This window comes from Microtus oregoni, unplaced genomic scaffold (genome assembly GCF_018167655.1).
Source record: "Microtus oregoni isolate MIOR12 unplaced genomic scaffold, Mior012 000004F_ref0000308, whole genome shotgun sequence".
NCBI lineage: Eukaryota > Metazoa > Chordata > Mammalia > Rodentia > Cricetidae > Microtus > Microtus oregoni.
This window is the reverse complement of record NW_024543063.1, coordinates 36,272,069-36,292,066: the sequence shown is the minus strand read 5'-3', so window position 1 is coordinate 36,292,066 and position 19,998 is coordinate 36,272,069. Positions and strand designations below refer to the sequence as shown.

The following is a 19,998-nucleotide window of genomic DNA, read 5'->3' as shown; positions in this document are numbered from 1 at the left end:
GATATGACCCATGGTCACGCAGGGAGGGATGGTCTTGTACCATAAAGGGCAGGGATTTTAGAGGACCCCAAAACCTATGCTGTGCACAGTCAGATCTTCCCTGGAAGTAGCCACTGCCCCCTGAGATTGGTCTGTTAGGGATACAAGCCAAACGTCAGTCTGGGTCATTCCATAGCGGTCTGAATTTCAGTGTTTTATGCACATGCAATGAATGGGGTGAACACGGGTTCCTCTTTGAGATATCCAAGTTAGAATTTCTAATCCAACTAACGCCCTTCCCTGGCTCCAGCTAGGGTTCAGGGGCACAGAGACCAAACTTCAAACTTTGTGTCTTCTTGTCTCCCAACAGGATCAGTTGGGGCAGAGGAAAGTAATGAATAGTTAATCCAAGAATCCACCTTTTCCCTTTTTTATTAGCATGTATTATATATGACAGTTTCATTATGACAGTCTCATACATGTATAAAGTGTAGCTTGATCATCTTCACCCCTCCCCATACCCTCTTTGGTCCCACTACCTCTTCCCTCCTAGATTCCATTCTAAACCATCTCTCTCTGTCTCTTTCTGTGTCTGTTTCTCTCTGTCTCTGTCTCTCTCTGTCTCTGTGTGTGTGTGTGTCCCAATGAGTTTTATTAGGACTGCTCACAGGAGCACAGGGCAACTTAGCCACGACTATACCACTAGAGAAAGTCTCTCTCTCTCCCCAGAAACCGCCAGTGGCACTCAGCTCTTCTCCCTCCCATGGAAACATGGTGACAGGCCCTATCTTGCGCAGTCTAGAAAAGGCAGTCATAGCTACCGTTAGTTCTGAGGACAGAGGTCATGTCACTCTTGGAAGACAGACTCCAAGGCTCCTCCCCTTCTTCCAGACTTTGTATTCTGTCCACTGCTCTTGCGACTGAGTCCCCTGAGACTTGGAGGGGGTGATACAGATGTCCTGTCTATGGATGAGCATTCAACACTCACTTCTCCTAGGCACTTTGACCGGGCATGAACTGCTGATCACTACAGAGAGAAACTTCTCTGATCCCAGCTAAGAGCAGCCCTAACCTATGGGTATAAACCTAAACCTATAGAAATCAGTTTATTGGACACAACTTCTCTACCTAGCAGAATAACAGTAGTGGGCCCCACTTGGCTATGACCTTTTTAAGAGTTTCTGGACAGGTTTATAGCACCAGGAGCAATGCCCCTCCCATGGAGCAGGTCTCTAATCCAATTAGAAAGTAGTGGTTAGTCCCCTAATGGAAGGCCACTATTGCACCAAAGGTTACACCCTGCCTGTCATTGGTATTGCAGTAGGCACGGTCTATAGCTGAGCTACTGTTCTCCTCCTGCAGTCTGCACAGAACCTTCTGGCACCATGAAATTTAGCAAGCAGTTCTAGCTTGTGCTGCAGTTAAAGAGTATGGTGCCTTCTGCAATAGGGTCTTACCATCTAGTTCTGGTGGTCAGCCGGGAGCATTGGCAACAGCCAACATTGTTTGGGAAATGTTAGGGGCATCCCTGACCAATAGTTCATAAGGAGGTAGCCCATCCCTGGCCATGGGGTTTAAAGATTCATTGTTAAGGAGTAATTTGAAGACCCAGGAGTGGTATCAAATAATATGAAACATCTTTAAAAGCCTGCATCCTTGAAAACCACCCCAGAGAGTAGGCTCACCTCCTGCGTGTAGTTTCTCTTCACACTGACAGAACCGTGGAAGGAGGGAGCCAGGTCAGAAGAGATAGCGCCAAGAGTAGGACCAGAATTCCGTCCCACAGAATAAACTCTGAGTCTTGACCTCCAGACCTTCTACCGTGGCCGTGGTCTTTAAACCACTCTACCACCTCCTGCAGGTCAAACACCTGAGGCTCATAACCTAGCTCTTTCTTGGCTTTCTCTAAGCTGAAGTAATGTGTGACACCCGTTTTATAAACCTCCGTTCGGGTGAGGAAAGGCTGGAAGTTGTAGAACCTGCCCAGAATGAAGTGGGCTATCTCTATTAGGAAAGCAAGGCCATAGATGAGGGTGAGGGGCAGGCGGGTGGATGGGAATGTGTAGCCTAGGCCCTCAACCAGGGGCCGAAAAAATTCAAAGGTATTCACAGGTCTACCATCTGAGATGAAGTAGGGCTGCCCAGAGGCAACATGGCCCTTATCAGCTCTCAGAGCCTCGGAGGCCAGGATGTGAGCTTGCACCAGGTTATCCACATGAACAAACTCAGCCAGGCTATCGGGATCCCCGTACACAAATCTGAACAGGCCCCTCTCAATGTAACTCACTATCCTGGGAAGGTGTCTTTGCTCTCCTGTCCCATAGATGCCGGCTGGCCTTAGTGCACAGGTTCTGAGGACACCATTGCCTTGCTTGAAGGCCGAGCCATTGGCTTCCAGCACCTTCTTCTCTGCGATGGATTTGGTTCGGGAATAGTGATCTGGGTGCTGGTGAAGAGGCAGGTAGGGCAGAGATTCATCCCCGTTTCTGATGACTTGACCTCCGAAGATGACATTGAACGTGCTTGTGTAAACTAACCTGGGCACTCCTCTCTCCAGACAGGCCTTGAGGATGTTGTTGGTACCACCCACATTGACCTCTTCAATTAGGGTACTGTTCAGTTGCTCCCTCCCAGACATCCCATAAGAGGCGACATGAAACACACACGCAATCTCATTGTCCTGGAAGGCTGTCTCCACGTCCGAGAGGCAGCGGATGTCTCCATGAACGAACGTGATCCCCTCTGGAAGGTTCTGGGCAGGTTGGCTGATGTCAAACAGAACCACACGGAGTCCTCTCTGGTTCAGAGCACAGCCAAGGCTGAGGCGAGAAAGATCAGGGTTAGGTCAGGCCACCCTCCAGCTGTGTCTAGGGAAAGAGTTCGAAATAACTTGCCAGTAAGGTAGAAAATCTTGTTAACTTATCCTGAGTCACTTACCTTGTGTATTCATTGCTACAGGTCTCATTTAAATTTTAAAAACAAAACAAAAAGGCAGGAATCCTCTCAACGATGTAAGTGACATTATTGACAATGACAATGTCACAGGTGACAGAATGCCTGCTGTGGTGTAAACGTGAACCATCTCCCACGGAGTCTTTGGTCCCCAGCTAGTGGCAGTGATGCTGTTTTGGAAGTTTATAGACCCTTAAGGGTTGGAGCCTTGCTGGAGGAAGTGGGCCACCAGAGGGCAGGCCTTGAGGATGATAGACAGACCCAGCTTCCTGTTGGCTTTCTGCTTTTGGGTTTCAGGGGCACAGTCTCACATTCCTCTTTGCGTGTCTTTCCCGCATGGGGCTGTACCCCATTAAACCACAAGTCGCGCTAAACTTTCCTCCCTTAAACTGTTTCTTGTCGGGTATCTGGTCACAGTGATGAGGAGAGAAATGAATACGGCTTTTTTTTTTTAAATATCTTTGGTGAAATGAATAATCATCAGGTCCCAATTTACAGGTTTTAAAAATGATTTTTCTTTAGGTGGAATAAACCTGTGCTTTTCAAGTTTCAAGTCTGAGCAGGGAGCACTGGAGTTAACTTTTGGTTTAGCACCATACCAACATGTCAAAGTCCGCGAGAATTGAAAACTATCCAGTCAAATAGTTCCGCGATGATATTTTGTAGGTGAACTTACCGGAAGCCAAAATATCCGCTTCCTCCCGTTATGAGTACAGTTTCCTCTGGGTACCTTAGGGAGTCCATACCAGACGGCAAAGGGACAATGGGACCTGCAGGAAGATGCCACAACGTTCTGATCCTGTTTAAACACGTTTCTCCTTTGTTCTGAGCTAACAAGAAGAGAAAGGTGACTGACCTGCTCCTCAGTGGTATCACGCGTACCCAGCGTGTGGGAATCTCTGGTGACTTAGCCAGCACCGAGAAACCCAAGCCAAAAGACAGAATACGCCCATGCAGGATACACTTTGAGACACGTGGCTCCAGTCACACCTGTACTACTTTAGCTACTCCCTCCCCCCCCCGCCCCTTTGCTTTTTGGCTTCCAATTCTTCCCCATGTATTATAAACATAGACATGTCTTCCTTGCCTACTTGACAAAGTGAGTGTTAAACAAACAGAGTGTGGGTGCTTTCAAAACCATGAACCCCTTTCGAACAAAAGGCATTACTCTTGATTTCTGGAACTGATCAGGGCCTTTGGAAAGAATTCACTTAAAACTGGTTGAGAAAAGGATTTCTTCCTGACACCAGAAAACCAAAGATAGAGCTCTGCAGAAATCTCCGGCATCTTCAGTATGCTCTGCTTGAGGTTGGTTTATTAACTCCGTACTTAAAAACAGAGAGAAAAATTCCTTCCTGTATCCAATCACACCCTCCACCCTGGCCATCTTTCAGACGCATCAAGGGAGAGCGCTCAGTGCATCTGACAGGGTGGGAACCTTGCTTCTGTCTCCTTCCTTATCTGTTTACTCTCCCACAGATTCATCTCAAGGCCCAGGACTACTTCCTTTCTAGAACGTAACAACAGAAATGGGCTGGACATCTCATTCCACATAGGCGAGAAATGGACCTAGGGGTGCACGTGTCTCCTAAGGCATGGGAACAACACAGTCTTCTTTCCCCACTTTCTTCCCCTCCTTCCCTCCCTCTCTCAGTGGGGAGATATTTGGGTATGGTTAGACAGGTGGTCTACAAGTAACCAAGAGTTCAAACACTGCCCCTTCCCAGCCAGGTGCCCATTCGTGACGTTGACCACTGTATATGCGGATGGTTTTGAACAACAAAGAACACGATCCAGATGTTAGTGGAACAGCGTGGGCTGGGCTGGCACAGGCAGAAGGGCACATGCGCAAAGAGCTGTGTGGCATCAGCATGAGCACACAGGTCAAAATAATAATACTAACGACACAAGGTTGTAGGTAGCAGCTGGGGATACCGGGCAGGCGCCTTAGCCTTGAGATGGTTTTGTGAGCTTGGCTGAGACGCTTTCTCTAAACCTTACTTTCCTGTAAGCTATGTGCTGTTGTATTTCAGGATGAGCAACAGCATATAGCAGAGAGAATGAGACGAAGAGAGACAGGCTGTGGCACACTCCCACTATTGTCACACCGTTCACTGGGCACTTTATGAGCACATGAACTACTAAGAAAACGCAACATTATCGCCCTGTGTGCCAGTCGAGAGTAAATAACTCTCCCATGCACACCCAATGGATAGTTGACACCGTGAGCCCATACTCTTAATCTTAACCCCTGAAACACGGACTTTGAGGGAAGAGAACGGTGTCTAGGTTCTCTTTAGTTATATGACTTTAGATCAGTAAATCACTCTGAGCCTGTGCCTTCATCTAAAAAGTTGAGCTGAGGACAAGCTCACAAGTTTATAAAGACAAGATGGGATAATACAGACAGAATACCCCAAACACATCATATGGGGCATGGTCACTCTATAGATGTCATTTCTTGTTTCCTTTCTTCCTAGCTCTGATGTGTGTCCATGCAGTATTTCTGTCCAGTCATGATTAGAGCTCTCAAGACACGGGGTTATAGAGGGCAACATGTCCTAGAAATCTTTGCGTCATGTCTCTAGCCAGTGAGGTTAACAGGATCATTCATGGAAAGTGATCACAATTATAGATAAGGCTTCCCAACCGAGGCAAGAACCATTCAGAGATCTGGGCAAGACAGTGTGGAGGACGGCGGTTGGGTTCCAAGAAGCAAGTGCCACCATAATGCTACAAGAAAATTCGTGAAGACCATACATGAATGAGCACCTCTTTAATATATCAAAGGTGACCTTATAACAGTATGTGCCTAAGAACTTTAAATCTTTGAAGAAAGAAATTGAAGAAGATGCCAGAAAATGGCAAGATCTCTTATGTTCTTGGCTAGGTAGAATTAACATAGTAAAAAATGGCAATCTTACCAAAAGCAATCTACAGATTCAATGCAATGTCCATCAAAATCCCTGCAAAATTCTTCACAGACCTCAAAAGAACAATACTCAACTTCATATGGAAAAAGCAAAAAACTTAGGATAGCCAAAACAATCCTGTACAATAAAGGAACTTGTGGAGGCATCATAATTCCTGACTTCAAACTCTACTACAGAGCTACAGTACTGAAAACAGCCTGGTATTAGCATAAAAACAGGCAGGAGGACCAATGGAACCAAATCAAAGACAAGGATATCAATCCACACATCTTTGAACACCTGAATTTTGACAAAGAAGCAAAAAATATAAAATGGAAAAAAGAAAGCATATTCAACAAATGGTGCTGGTATAACTGGATATCAACATGTAGAAGAACGAAAACAGATCCGCATCTATTGCCATGCACAAAACTCAAGTCCATATGGATCAAAGACCTTAACAGAAAACCAACCACACTGAACCTCATAGAAGAGAAAGTGGGAAGTACACTTGAATACATTGGCACAGGAGAACACTTCCTAAATATAACCCCAGTAGTACAGACACCAAGAGAAACAATTAATAAATGGGATCTCCTGAAACTGAGACACTTCTGTAAAGCAAAGGACATGGCCAACAAGACAAAACAGCATCCTACAGAATGGGAAAAGATCTTCACTAACCCCACATTGGACAAAGGACTGATCTCCAAAAAAATACACAAAGAACTCAAGAAATTGGTCATCAAAAGACCAGATAATCCAATAAAAAATGGGGTACAGACCTAAACAGAGAACTCTCAACAGAGGAATCTAAAATGACTGAAAGACACTTGAGGAAATGCTCAACATCCTTAGCCAACAGAGAAATTCAAATCAAAACAACTCTGAGATTCCATCTTACACCTGTAAGAATGGCCAAGATCAAAAACACTGATGACAACTTATGCTGGAGAGGATGTGGGGTAAAGGGAACACTCCTACATTGCTGGTGGGAATGCAAACTGGTACAGCCCCTTTGGATATCAGTATGGCGATTTCTCAGAAAAATTAGGAAACAACCTACCTCAAGACCCAGTAATACCACTTTTGGGTATATACACAAAGGATGCTCAATCATACCACAAGGACATGTGCTCAACTATGTTCATAGCAGCTTTGTTTGTCATAGCCAGAACCTGGAAATAAACTAAATGACCCTCAACTAAAGAATGGATAAGGAAAATGTGGTACATTTACACAATGGAGTATTATATAGTGGAAAAAGAATGACATCTTGAAGTTTGCAGGCAAATGGATGGATCTAGAAATTATACTGAGATAACCCAAATCCAGAAAAATCTAGAAAGACGATTACAATATGTACCCACTTATAAGTGACTTTTAGACATAAAGCCAAAAAAAAAAAAGCCTACAATTCACAATCCTAGAGAACCTAGACAACAAAGAGGACCCTAAGAGAGACATACATGGATCTAATTGACATGGGAAGTAGAGAAAGACAAGATCTGCTGAGTAAATTGGGAGCATGGGGATCATGGGAGAGGGTAGAAGTGGAGGGGAGAGGATGGAGGGGAGCCAAGAATAATATATAGCTCAATAAAAACAATTATTTTTTTTAAAAAAATAAAAAAGATAAACAAAAACAAAACAAAAAGTTTATTTTTTTAAAAAATGTGTATGTGTGTGCACACACATATACACATATATGTATTTGTTTATTTCTATATTTTGTGTATGAGAGTTTTGCCTGTATGTATTCATGTGTATCATGTGCACGAAGTACCTGTGGGGGCTAGAAGAAGGTGTCAAATGCCCTTGAACAGGAGTGAAGACCGTTGTAAGCAGCCATGTGGGTACTAGGACTGAAATCTGGGTAGCCCTCTGGAAGAGCAGTCAATGCCCTTAACCACGGAGCCATTTTATCTTCTGCAATACTTGGGTCAGAGCACAGCTCTTACACACGCAAGGCGCATGCTCTACCACCAAGCCACAGCCCCGTCTTGTTTTCTGAGAACAGAATGCTCACGCTTGGCAGTGCCCATGACAGCGAGTGTTACCAATTCTGCTGTGCACCACCATTCCATGACTTTAGCCCTCCTGCTGGGGACGACTGACTGGTGTGTCCAGACTTTCGACCTTCACCTCCATCACCTGTCTCAACGGTCCACTCTTCTCCCATAGACTTTGCACTTGAGTCACGTGGATCGTCTCTTCTTCCCGGCAACATGCCAGGCTCTCAGGTGCACCCTGTTCTCAGCACAGTGTGATACATGGCTCTTGCGGGTTCCGGCCGAGTGTAGCTTCCTCAGCAGTAAGACCTTCCTCAGAGAGGCTTCTGCTCACTCGTCTCGGCTCACCTTGCCCTACAGTTGTTCTGTACGGCGCCTTTTTCATGGCATGTCTCACAGCTAACTGTGTGCCTTTAAACTGTCCCACTCCTCCTAGGATGAAAATTCTACGAGAATCAGGTCCTTCCTTTCCACTGGGGCATTCCTTCACGGAACCCAGAAATGGGCAGATTCCCGATAAATATTCACTCAATTTCTGGATGATTCTTAACAACACAAAACAACCATTTTAGCAAGACTGTGACAGACTCAAATGAGCAGGGCTCCGAGGTGTCGAGTAGCTATTGTTGTCCATGCTGTTAAATGCTTCTTTTAACTTCCTAAAACATGCTGAGTTCAGAACGAGACAGATGCCAGGCTCAGGGACATCGGGCCCTGGCACTGTGGCACTTACAATGGGAACATAGACCTGCTAACATCCAAAGAACGCTCTCAGGAGAGCTGTATTCGGGCTCATAGCTGCTATAGGAGTGTAACGCTGTGGCCAGTTGGCTCAGCATCATAGCATTGAGATGCCAGGGCTGGGAGGTGGACTGAAGCAGGTCTTGGAGTCAGCCTGCCTACCCTAACCGAAGAGCTCTAGATCCTGGCAAGAGAGTCTGCCTTAAACGTCAGTGTGAATGGTACCTGAAGGATGACATCCAAGGGTCTCCAGACAGACAGATGGCAGGCAAGTAGGCATATCTCTCTCTCTCTCTCTCTCTCTCTCTCTCTCTCTCTCTCTCTCACACACACACACACACACACACACACACACACACAATGACTACTAACAAGACACCTGATCAGAGTTTGAACTGTTTTAAATATCCCCACAGAAAACCACTATGAGGAATCCCAAACATGGATAAGGCTTCTAAGAGTCCAATTAAAAACTTGTGACAGAAATATCTGGAATTGTTCTTTGCTTTTGTAACCACACATTCCAGTTCAGTCAGAAGCCCAGGGGTCAGGAATGTCCAGTCACGAGTGCCTCGGAAACTTGCCAGACCTATTGATGCTACCCTCATTATCTTTCTGCTAGTTTCAGAGAGCTCTGAAGCAAGGATCTGCTGAACTGACCTATGGGAGGACCGAAAGAGAAAGGTTAATGAAATTCCTAATTTAGCAAGACAAACAACCCCAGAAATAAAGCTTGCCCTCCAGGTTGAGAAAATCTTCTGAGGCCTGGAGCCACAAGGGGCACCCTAGCGAGCGACCTCACGCCTAACAACAATAAGACCATTAAAAAAAAAGAGGTTGGAAATGTGAGCTTTGCTACTTAAATGTGGGGATCATCAGAACCCCAACACCCACAGAAAAGCCAGGCACAGTTGAGCGTGTCTGCAAGCCCAGTGATGGAAGGCAAGAGACAGGCGGATCTAGACAGTGGCCAACTAGTCTAGCTGGAAATGGAACCCCACATTCAGTAAGAGACTATGGTCCCAAAATAGCAGCGTGGAGAGTAGTGGACTCTAGGTGTCCACATGCACAGGAGTGAACACACACACATGCAATACACCCAAACACGCATGCATCTGCCACAATAGACATTTACCTCACATTACAGAGAGAGGGGGGAGGGGGGAAATTGAGGGGGAAAGGGAGAGAATAAAACATTAGCAAAATCAGTCTATAGAAGCCCCAGGAAATTCTCCTGAGGGCTAAGGCAGGAGGAGGAAGCCTATGCAGTATCTCTCCATCTGTTTGCCCATTTCCAGATACTAGAGCTTCTGTTTTATTATTTAGTTTCCCTATGACTCCTCCTGGGGTCACACTGGATGACTGCACCTGCTCGGAGGCTCTTCCAAAACGGAGCTTTGCTCAGTAATTGCTTTTCTGTTGGGATGGGGGAGGCAGCATCTGACCTGAGCTGTCATTTTCTCAGAAACAGGTTAAAGTTAAGCACATGATTAAGGGGAGAAAAAGGAATCTTAATTGCAAGGAGGAGAAAGAAAGAAGTCTCAAATCTGCCTGACCTCTTGATAATGCTAAGGCGAAGCCGGGGTAACAGTTGGACATCTCACAGGGGAGTTCGAGGCAGAAAGTAATGAAATATGACCGGGAGTGCTTTAGATTCACAAAGACCTAATTAAGTCTAAGGATCAGTAATAAAAACCTAAGATTATGCACACCGCTCCTCCAGCCCTATGGTTCAAAGCCGGCATGCCGCTCAACCCCTGGCATCACAACTCAATGCAGACGCAATTAGCATTTGGCCAAGGGCTCTAAAGCGGCAAGAGTTTAAGATGCCCTCATGCTAGAGGTGGCCTTTTGTTTTTGTAGTGCTGGGGAGGGGACCCAGGGCCTTGTATGCCAGGCAAATACACAACCACTGAACCAAGTTGCCTAAGGAACTTAGTTAACAGCAGCTGGGTTGGAGCCATGACTCAGTAAGTAGTGGAGGTGTACCTAGCAAGGTTATCTGGGTTCCCTCCCTGCGTACTGTATAAAGAGGGCACAGCAGTGCAAACCTGTAATCCCAGTTCTCTGGCGGTAGAGCTAGGAGATTCAGGCAAAAGAGGTTAAAGCCAGTCTGTTAAAAACAAATAAACAAACACCCCCCCCCCCAAAAAAATAACTGTTTTCATAGAGCTAAAGCATCCACCTGTTATCCCAGCACTGGAGAGCCAGAGGCAGGGGGATCACCACTTCAGGTTCGTCCCTGGCTATAGAGATGACTGTGTCTCAAAAAATTCCTGGGCTCAAGAGACTGTGCCTCAAAAAGTGTAACACCGCCCCAATTCATTATAAGGGAAATTAAAACACTTCCAGGGGGGTGTGACCTTATAATTAGGTGTCTTTGATTTTTAAAAAAGTACTCATCAGAAGGAAATGTCCTTATTTATGGTCCTGGGTCCTGGGAAACGCGTGAGATGACAGGGCTTATGAGCTGGTGCTGTCTGGGTCCCCTGAGAGGTGCGAAAGGGATGTATTTGTGGCTACTCTGGTGTAATACGGATGAAGATGTAGCTGTCGGATGAAGATGTAGCTGTCAGTGAAAGAGAGGTGAGGCGTAGACTCTAAAGGTCAGGACAGATAGCACCACATGTGGTGGAGGCTGGCGGGCAGGCGGGCATCACCTGATGTGGGTCAGTTCTTCTGGTCCAGCCACCCACCCACACTTCCCTTACCTAGATATCTGTTACACAAAAGGCCCTCGTAATTCTTTCTATTGCTGCCCTAAAGGAATGAAATGGAGTGTCTTTTATTTGGACGCGTTTCTGCATGTGGAGGTCTGAGCTCACCCTTACCTGTTGTTTCTCGGGAGCCATCCCTCCACCCTCCTCCTCTGCTTCTTTACTTTTTATTATTTTTAAAAAGGGGACACGATGGTGCGTGCCTGTGAGTTTCTGCCACCTATGTGCAGGTGCCGGTGGACCTCCTGCATCTGGAGTTACAGGGGTTGCGAACCACCAGATGTAGGTTCTGGGCACTGAACCCAGGTCCTCTGGGAAGAGGAGTATGTGCCCTTAACTGCTGAGCCATCTCCAGCCCCAGTCCTCCCCCCACTGTTTTTAGACAGGATCTCTCACTGGCTGGACTTAGTGATTTGGCTTGGCTGGCTACCCAGTGAGCCCCAAGAATCCATCTGTCTCCATCTCTCCAGGACTAGGATTTCACACATGTGCCACCATGGCTAGCATCCGTCTGAGGGATCAAACACAGGTCTTTATGCTTGTATGACAGGCATTTTTTGGCAAGTGCCTTACTGATTGAGCCATCTTCCCATCCCCCAAACCATTTTATAATTGCTATTACCGATCTGCTTTTCAAATTACCATGGAAACCCTATGTGAATGTAGACTCCTTCTCTAGAACCATCTTCAGGGATAGGAGAATCTGGAAGACTGGAGATCAGTAATCTAGATGGAGTGAGCATACCCCACAGCTTTTCAAATAGCCTTCGTCCTCTCTGCTACTCTCCTGCCTCCTTCCATCCCGAAGTCAGCATGGCTGCTACTCTGTTCTACCACAGTGGTGTTTCCTGCCATTTTGTGAGCCCTTATCGTGCCAGGCACTCACTGTATTACAACTTGCTTATAAATTTTGTTACTGAGTACCCATCACTGCCCTAAAGAGACAGTACTAATTAGCAGGCACCATTTTGCAGATGAGTAAACTGAGGCCCAGAGACAGAATGATCAACTCCAAGTTCCATAGGTGGTGCGTGGATACAGGTATATCCACTGGGCCCAAGGACCGTCCGACTCCATCACTCATGGCTCAACCCCAGCAGCCCCAGGGGGATGGGCAGAGTCCATGACCTGGAACAATAGGTATAGAGTTCACGTTAATCTGAACTGTGTGTGATTTCACAACCAGCACCTTCTGCAATGGTTCAGGAGGCCAAAGGAGAAGCTGCCTCATCTCCTCCCAGGCAGTGTGATGCGCGACACACAGCATTAAAGATTCTGGGAATCCTAGGTCCTGGATTTAGATCTACCATCAGCTGCTTGTGGGACCCCGAATCCTAGTTTCCTCCTCCCTACCATGCAAATCACAGCAACTATGGCTACATGCGTTGTTTAGTACAGGCCAGGGCTTTTAAAGTCATACCACTGATGCTCCGGCACAGTCCTGAGGCTGCAATTAGACTCATCTGATTCCCAGAGATGAGGAAAACAGTTCTGATACCATACTCACAAATCCAGAGCTTGAATCAGTCCCGCCGACTCTGACCTCAATACATAGGGCCCAGCGTTGGTGCTGGGACAAGCCCTGCCCACTTCATCCTTCCAGCGGTCCCTTCTGCATATGACTCACATGCCTGGCTTAGCACATACCTAGTATGTCTCTTCTTATAACAATAAATCTTTGTAATTGGAACCTCAGTTTGCCACTGTAACTGTGAAATCCAGATCACTTGTCACAAAGAGCTAGTGTCTCCCCCATCCAAGTGTTGTGAAAGGAAGCCTTGACTTGATTCTGGCTCGGTACCTGTGGGAGGCTTTCTGCATGGGGCCTACTGTCTGTAAAATTAGACCAAAAAGCTGAGGAGACCTGTGTCTAAGAACTTGACATTCTAGATGGCTCAGCTGCATGAGCACCTGAGAAACAGAGAAGATCATGTCCCTGCCATCTAGGTTGGTGCTACTCACAACCATATCCCAGAGATGTCACTTGTCACCCTCAACAGCCACTTGTCACCTTCAGCAGGCACCGGTCATCCTCAGCTGCCACTTGTCACCCTCAGCCACCAGCTATCACCTGCAAGTACTGCTTGTCGCGCTCGAATGGTACCTGACACCTTCAACAGGTTTCAGTCATCCTCAGCTGCCACTTGTCACCCTCAACCGTCAGCTATCACCTGCAAGTACTGCTTGTAACTCTCAAATGCCACCTCTCACCTTCAGCTTCAGTCACCCTCGGCTGGCTGCCACCTGTTACCCAGCAGTCTCCTGTCATGAGCCCAGTCAAAGTCCATTTAGGACTGCCCTGCCACACCAGAAGAGGGTGACCACAGCCCTTGCGACCCCGGTTCACTCACAGAGGCAGACGACAGCGTGACCTGTAGATGCAGGACAGACGAGAGAGCCAACTCAGCCTCTGGTGCCTTGTCCCTGGCTCTGGGGCAAAAGCTGTCAAACTGGCTCCTGAAGACACTTCCGGGTTTATCTAGGAAACCCGGAGGTCCAGGCTTCTCTATGATGAGCCTGCTGATCCTTATCTGTGCAGCAGCAGCAGCAGCAGCCGCAGCCACAGCAGCAGCTCGCTCTGCAAATCTTCCCGATTTCCCAGCCAGTGTGCTCCAGAGTCCTTCAAGAGGGTCATCTAAACTCCTCTCCCTACCTCCACTTCTGCTTCCAGGCTTTCACCTCTTTGTGTACCCCCACTAACGAGTGTAGACTGATGAAAGACGGGGTTCGGCTCAGTCAGTCTGTTTCCTTGGGAGGGGGGGGGATGAAAAGATGGGTGGAAAGGTGACTAGATAGATGTGTGGATGCATGGATAAATGCAGAAATGGATCCATGGGTGGGTCGGTAGATAATTGGGTGTGTAGATGGGTGGATATGTGAATGGGGTGAACGGGTACGTGGGTGGACAGAAAGAGAGGTGGGCGGATGGATGTGGAGGTAAACAGGTGCATGGCTGAGTGGGCGGGTTGGCGGAGAGGTGCGTGTATGGATTGATGGGTGAGTAAACGCGTGGATGGATGTGTGGGTGGATGGGTTGATGGACACCTGTGTAGGAAATGAATGGGCGATGGATGAAGGTCTGTAAGCAAGCCGAACAGTCACTCTGCAAGTATCTTTACAAATATTTTATTTTATCTGCACGACTGTTTTGCCCTTTGTGTTTGTGCACCACATGCCTGCCTGGTACCCCAGGAAGTCAAAAGAAGACCTCAGATCTCCTAGAACTGAAGTTATAGGGAGTTGTGGGCCACCATGTAGGTGCTGGAAACAGACCCTGGGTCCTCTGCAAGAACAAGAAGTATTTTTCACCACCAAGCTATCTCTCCAGCCCCTTCTCACACCCTTTTAAAATCTGTTTTCTCTGAGCTTTGGTATCTATCTGTGCATATATTTGGCTGTGTCCCTGATCTTCTAGTTTTCCAGCGCCACATACTATGGCCCTTGATGGTTTAACGAGGCAGGACAGACCTTCGCTCCTGAAGGACTTAGAGGACGCATGGAGAGAAAGTTTTCTCCCTGTTAGGAATGCCTCATGCCTTCTCATTAGGGCTGTGGGCTTATGGAAAGCAGCAAGTCTGTGCACCTATCCCACAGAGACTCTTGCCTTATATGGGACCTGGGCCCCAGGGTTTCATTTTGGAAGGATGGAAATTTTGACTTCAAGTGTCTTTCTTTCTTTCTTTCTTTCTTGGGGGTTGGATTTTTATCTAGTGGGTTGTGGAAAGGGAAAGGGGGAAGAGAAGAGCAGAGAGAAAGGCAGAGAGAGAGAGAGAGAAACGGGGCGGGGGAGAAGTGGGGAGAAGGGACAGAGGCAGAAGCCGCCTCTTTGGGAGAGAGATGGAAAAGCTCAAGTGCTTTTCTCATCAACAACATCCCCCACGTGGGCTCAAAGGGGCTCACATGAATTACACCATCACTTCTTATTTTTCCGTAAGAGTAACGCATAAAGACACGAGGTAAACTCGAGCCCTAGGATGCAAAAATGAATGGAGGCCTGATGAAGAAAGCCAAGATGCTGACGGGAACCCGGCTTTCCTGGATGACTGGTCTCCGCTGCGATCTGACTATGGGCCTCAGGAGATGGAGACAGGGTTGTACTCGGTGGTCCACAGGAACAACTTTTCTGTGACTCCTTGGGATGTACAAAATAGAAGATGAAGGATGGTCAGGGCTGGGAGCCCAGCTATGTACTCTCGAGACCATCAGCCATGGAAGAGAGGCTCCCCTGGGAGTGTAGCATAGAAGATTGTTTTCCTATGTGCAATCCCAGGATCCTCCAGGGAATGCCCACATTTCCTGTGTGGATAAACATGAAAAAAATGTTATATTAAATGTTAATATTCTTTTGTCCCTGAGGACTCTTAAAATATAAACATTTACATCTGAAAGGAAAATTATGAACTTTATAATTACTCCCTGAGTTCTCACTGCTCGTTAGTAGATGTTTAGCCTGAACAGGAAATCGGAGCCAGAAATAACCAGAGAAAGAAACTGACCTTATTTGGGTTTCCATGCCAATCGTCCTTTTGTTTTGCTTGCCCTATTAATACGTCTAGATCATGGCGCCTTTCAGAAAGACCCCATTTTTGGCAGGCTTCCTTAGAGCTTTATATTATTTAATATGCTGAGAATCATGTTCACACTTATTAGTTCATCAGATTCTCACAACCTCTCATAGTCAAGCTCTGGGGTGGGGAATAGGAGAAGGCAATTCCAAGGGAGCATCTTAAGTCTAACTAGGGCGATTTTTAGGATTCCAGAGAGGGCTGGACAACCGTATGTGTCCAGTAGGCCTCGCCAGCTTCCGTAATATCCCCCAAACCTTGGTGGCTTTGTGCAATAAAAATGTATTTGTTCCTCTCATCACCATCAAATTCAGCTTGCGTGGAAGGAGAGAGTGCTCTCGTGCCCCGTAGTCATTCACGGAGCCAGGCTTTCTTCACCTGCTCTGCTTCCCTTCTCAGCACGTGGCCTCCGAAGTCATCGCAGAAGGGGAAGTACAAGCGAGGCTTTCCCAAATCCTACCTAAAAAAAATCTCAGAATTCTTCAATCCCTTCCCTGCTCTTAGCTCATTCTTAAAATTTGTGAAATGAACAAACAAATGTCATGCTTTTAGTTGTCAGTGTTCAAATCCCCAAGCGGGTGAGATGTTTTTTTGATCGTTGTAGGCTTAATCAACACCCCAAGATCTCACTTCTCAAAGTTTGGAGCAATATTATCAACATCATGCAGAACCTTGTGAGAAATGTTGGGCCTTAGCTGTGACTGACTCTAGACCTTAGCAAAATTCCCCCCTTCAAAAACTCTCAGACACAATTCAGGTTGGAAAGTTCTGCCCTGGAAGTGCTGTGACGTAGTACCACAAGGACTCTCGGAGCTGGGGAGCGAGGTCTATGCAATAGTCACACACAGGCTGTGAAGATGGCTTGGCGGGTAAGATCGTTTACTATGTAAATCTAAGTGTGAATCCTCAGAAGACCTGTTAAAAGGTTGAACATCACTGTGCTTGTTGTGACCCCAGCATTGGGGGGACAGAGACACGGGGATCCCAAGAGCTAGCTGGACAGGCTACCGAGCCAAAAGGCGGAGCTTCTGCTTCAGTGAGAGACCCTGTCCCAAGTCAGCAAGCGTGTATCCACACACTCATGGGTACGCACTATACACACAAGCTTGCAGGAATGCATGTATGCATGCCCGTGTGCACTCACACACAAAAAATAAGCCTTAAAAATAGTCACCCTCCCTCCCCTTGGAAATCAATCAAGTTAAGTAACTTGGCCAGACATAGAAATCATGAAGGGCAGGGCTGGGATCGAAAGTCACAGTCTCAGGCTCTGACTCCCTGCTGGGCTCAGCATCCTGTGCTCTCTGCTTCTCTCTCTCTCTTTTGGATGAATGTATTTGCTCACACCAAAAAGGAAAAACTTAAAAGAAGGGAAACAAATAGACAAAATTCAAGCAACATTTAAATGGTGGTTAACAATTTCGAGAATTAATTTGTTTTAGGAAAAGAAATAAGCATTTATTACTTACAGTGCATTTGATAAAATGATTTCCCCAGTACATATTAAAGAACTCTCCAAGTGACTTAATGAGTGTTTATATTTCATTTATTCAGCAATTAAGCATCTTCACATTCTTTTATGAGCATTTATAGCACTTATTAAGAATTATCAAGCATCCTATCTGGGTCAATGGTTTTTCTATTTTCCTTTAAAAAACTTTGCAATATCTTATTGGAATGGTTGCCTTTCTCAGTACAAATTAAATGACGTGTTTAAATAGTGCTGATTAAAACTTCATATTGTAAGATTAGCTCAGTTCTCAATACCCCACCAGAGAAGTTTCTTTTTGCAGCGGATGACAGTTACTACAGAGACTCACAGAGAATCAGTAGCTGTGGAGTGCTTGGCCCTAAATGAGGACAGCTATATCACGCCCCTACCCGAGACACAAGGAACATCACACAAGGGGCGGAGCCAGAAAGATGGTAAAAGCCAGAGGTTGGGAAGGACTGTAGGAAAACAGCGTCTTCTGGATGTGACTCATGAACTCACTGCAGCCATGGTGGGCTCTGGTGTATGATTTCGCGGGGAGCCTGAGTATTCAGATCACCGCCTCTTCCTCAGAATAAACCTGATTGCTTCCAGATGTTCTTCAGGGCAACACCTACCAACACTTTCCTGACAGAATCAGCCCTTTACAGATGTTTTCTCCCAGGGCCATGCGTCTGTTTGGAGATGGCGGTTTTCAAATAGACGGCTGTGACTAGCTGAGAGTTGTCACCGTCAGTCTTACACAGAAGAGGCCACTTGAAGTAATGAGCATGTGTGCATATTTGCACGCAAGTGCGGTGTTCGCACACCTGCGCATGCAGGCGCATGCACATGAGTACAGGGACCATAGGAGGACACTGAGGTTTCCGCTCTATACCCTTCCACCTTATTACTTTTAGGCAGGGTCTTGCGCTGGCCTGGGAATCATGCTGGCAGCCAGTAAGCCCCAGGGATCTCCGGACTCCATTGCCTCCCACCCCTTCTTGCAGTGTGTGCAGCCCTCCTGATCTCTTTATGAGGATGCTCAGGATCTGGGCTCAGGCCTTCATGCTTACATTTTAAACTTCTCAGCAGAATGGAAATAAATCCAGATTAGAAGCACGGGCTTTGTAGCCAGGGCTGAGGAGACCTGAATCCTGGCTGAGACGAGGCAGTGCCTGCCTCCCCACAGATGTCAAAACTTAGATGTGTAGAGCTGGGTTCAGTGGCCCAGGCCTGCAAACCCAGAACGTGGGAGGCTGACGCAGGAAGAGAGAGTCTGAGGCTTTATCCTGTCCCAAAACAAAAGATTAAATGCTTTCCGTTCACAGGAATCTTCATAGCAGCATGGTTCTTAGCAGCTCCACACTGGAACTATCCGGCATGTTTAGTGATTGACAAGCGAATACCCGAACATGTCATGTTCAGTTAATGGGATACATTCCCGCCACAAGAGGCAATAAATACCAATGCATGCTACAGCATGGATGGGCCATAAAAACACAACACTTGTGTCCTCATTAGTTAGTTTAAGAGGCCAGACACAAAAACTACTTACCTTCTGCGTGATTTCACTTGTAGAATTTACCAGAATAGACAAACCCATTGAGATAGAAAGCACATGAGTGGTTTTTTTTTTTTTTTTGGAGGGGGAGTGACTGCTGGTGAGTACAGCGTTTCTTTCTAGAGTGATGAGATGTAATTGTGGTTACATAATTTTGTGACTATGAGTCATTGGATTGAACACACGGAGTGAATAGATTGTGTAATACGCAAATTATACATCAATAACACTGTCATAAAAATATTACGCCAATCTCATTCTAATTTCAAGGCTGATTGAGTGGAAGAGAGTAGGGATGGCCTATCACCTTGGCCACGCCCACCCACAGAAGTACATCAAAGGTGCTAAAATCAATGTGGGAAAGAGGGTAGAAGCCAATAAGCTTAATTCTCCTGTTCCACTGTCTTGACATTCATGACTCTGCCCCCATGCTGGGCTGCTGGAAAGAGAAAGCTGGGGCTGAGATGGGGAAGGTGTAGGCGAAGTAAGGTCAGGCCATGGACTCAGGGCGAGGAAGGTAGAGCCTGTGGTAAAATGCTCTAGAAGGATCTACTAGCCAGCGCTTCCAAGCTTCTGGTGGCTCCAGGATTCAGACTGTGGCAGCATGTCTAATCTCTGCCTCTACCTCTAAGTGGCCTTGGCTCTGTGTCTATCTAGGTCTTATTTATTATTTATTTATTTATTTATTTATTTATTGTGTATACAATATTCTGTCTGTGTGTGTGTCTGCAGGGCAGAAGAGGGCACCAGACCTCATTACAGATGGTTGTGAGCCACCATGTGGTTGCCAGGAATTGAACTCAGGACCTTTGGAAGAGCAGGCAATGCTCTTAACCACTGAGCCATCTCTCCAGCCCCTCTAGGTCTTTTCTTTAGATTCTTTATTGCTATCTTTATTTTATGTGCATGAGTGTTTTGCCTACTTGCATGCATGTGTGCTATACACAGGCAGTACCCACAGAGGCCAGAAGAAGGAATTAGAGATCAGATCCCCTGGAACTAGAGTTAGAGATGCTTGTAAGTCACCATGCAGGTTTTGGGAACCAAACCTTGGTCCTCTGAAAGAGCAATGCATGTTTTTAATA

At 46.5% G+C, this 19,998-nt stretch overlaps 1 protein-coding gene across 2 annotated transcripts; it reads right to left on the bottom strand.

The window, feature by feature from the left end:
• Positions 1 to 423: 423 nt before the first annotated feature.
• On the bottom strand, positions 424 to 13,737 carry Sdr42e1 (short chain dehydrogenase/reductase family 42E, member 1). 2 transcript variants are annotated; one of them, XM_041650377.1, is made up of 3 exons: positions 13,665 to 13,737; positions 3,608 to 3,701; positions 424 to 2,798 (listed from the first exon to the last, which is right to left on the bottom strand). In XM_041650377.1, exons 2-3 carry the CDS (start codon positions 3,673 to 3,675, stop codon positions 1,685 to 1,687), a joined length of 1,182 nt encoding a protein of 393 aa, XP_041506311.1. In that variant the 5' UTR covers positions 3,676 to 3,701; positions 13,665 to 13,737; the 3' UTR covers positions 424 to 1,684. The 2 variants fall into 2 exon arrangements, with proteins under 2 accessions (XP_041506311.1, XP_041506312.1); XM_041650378.1 differs by lacking the exon at positions 13,665 to 13,737 and adding an exon at positions 11,956 to 12,044.
• Positions 13,738 to 19,998: the final 6,261 nt, after the last annotated feature.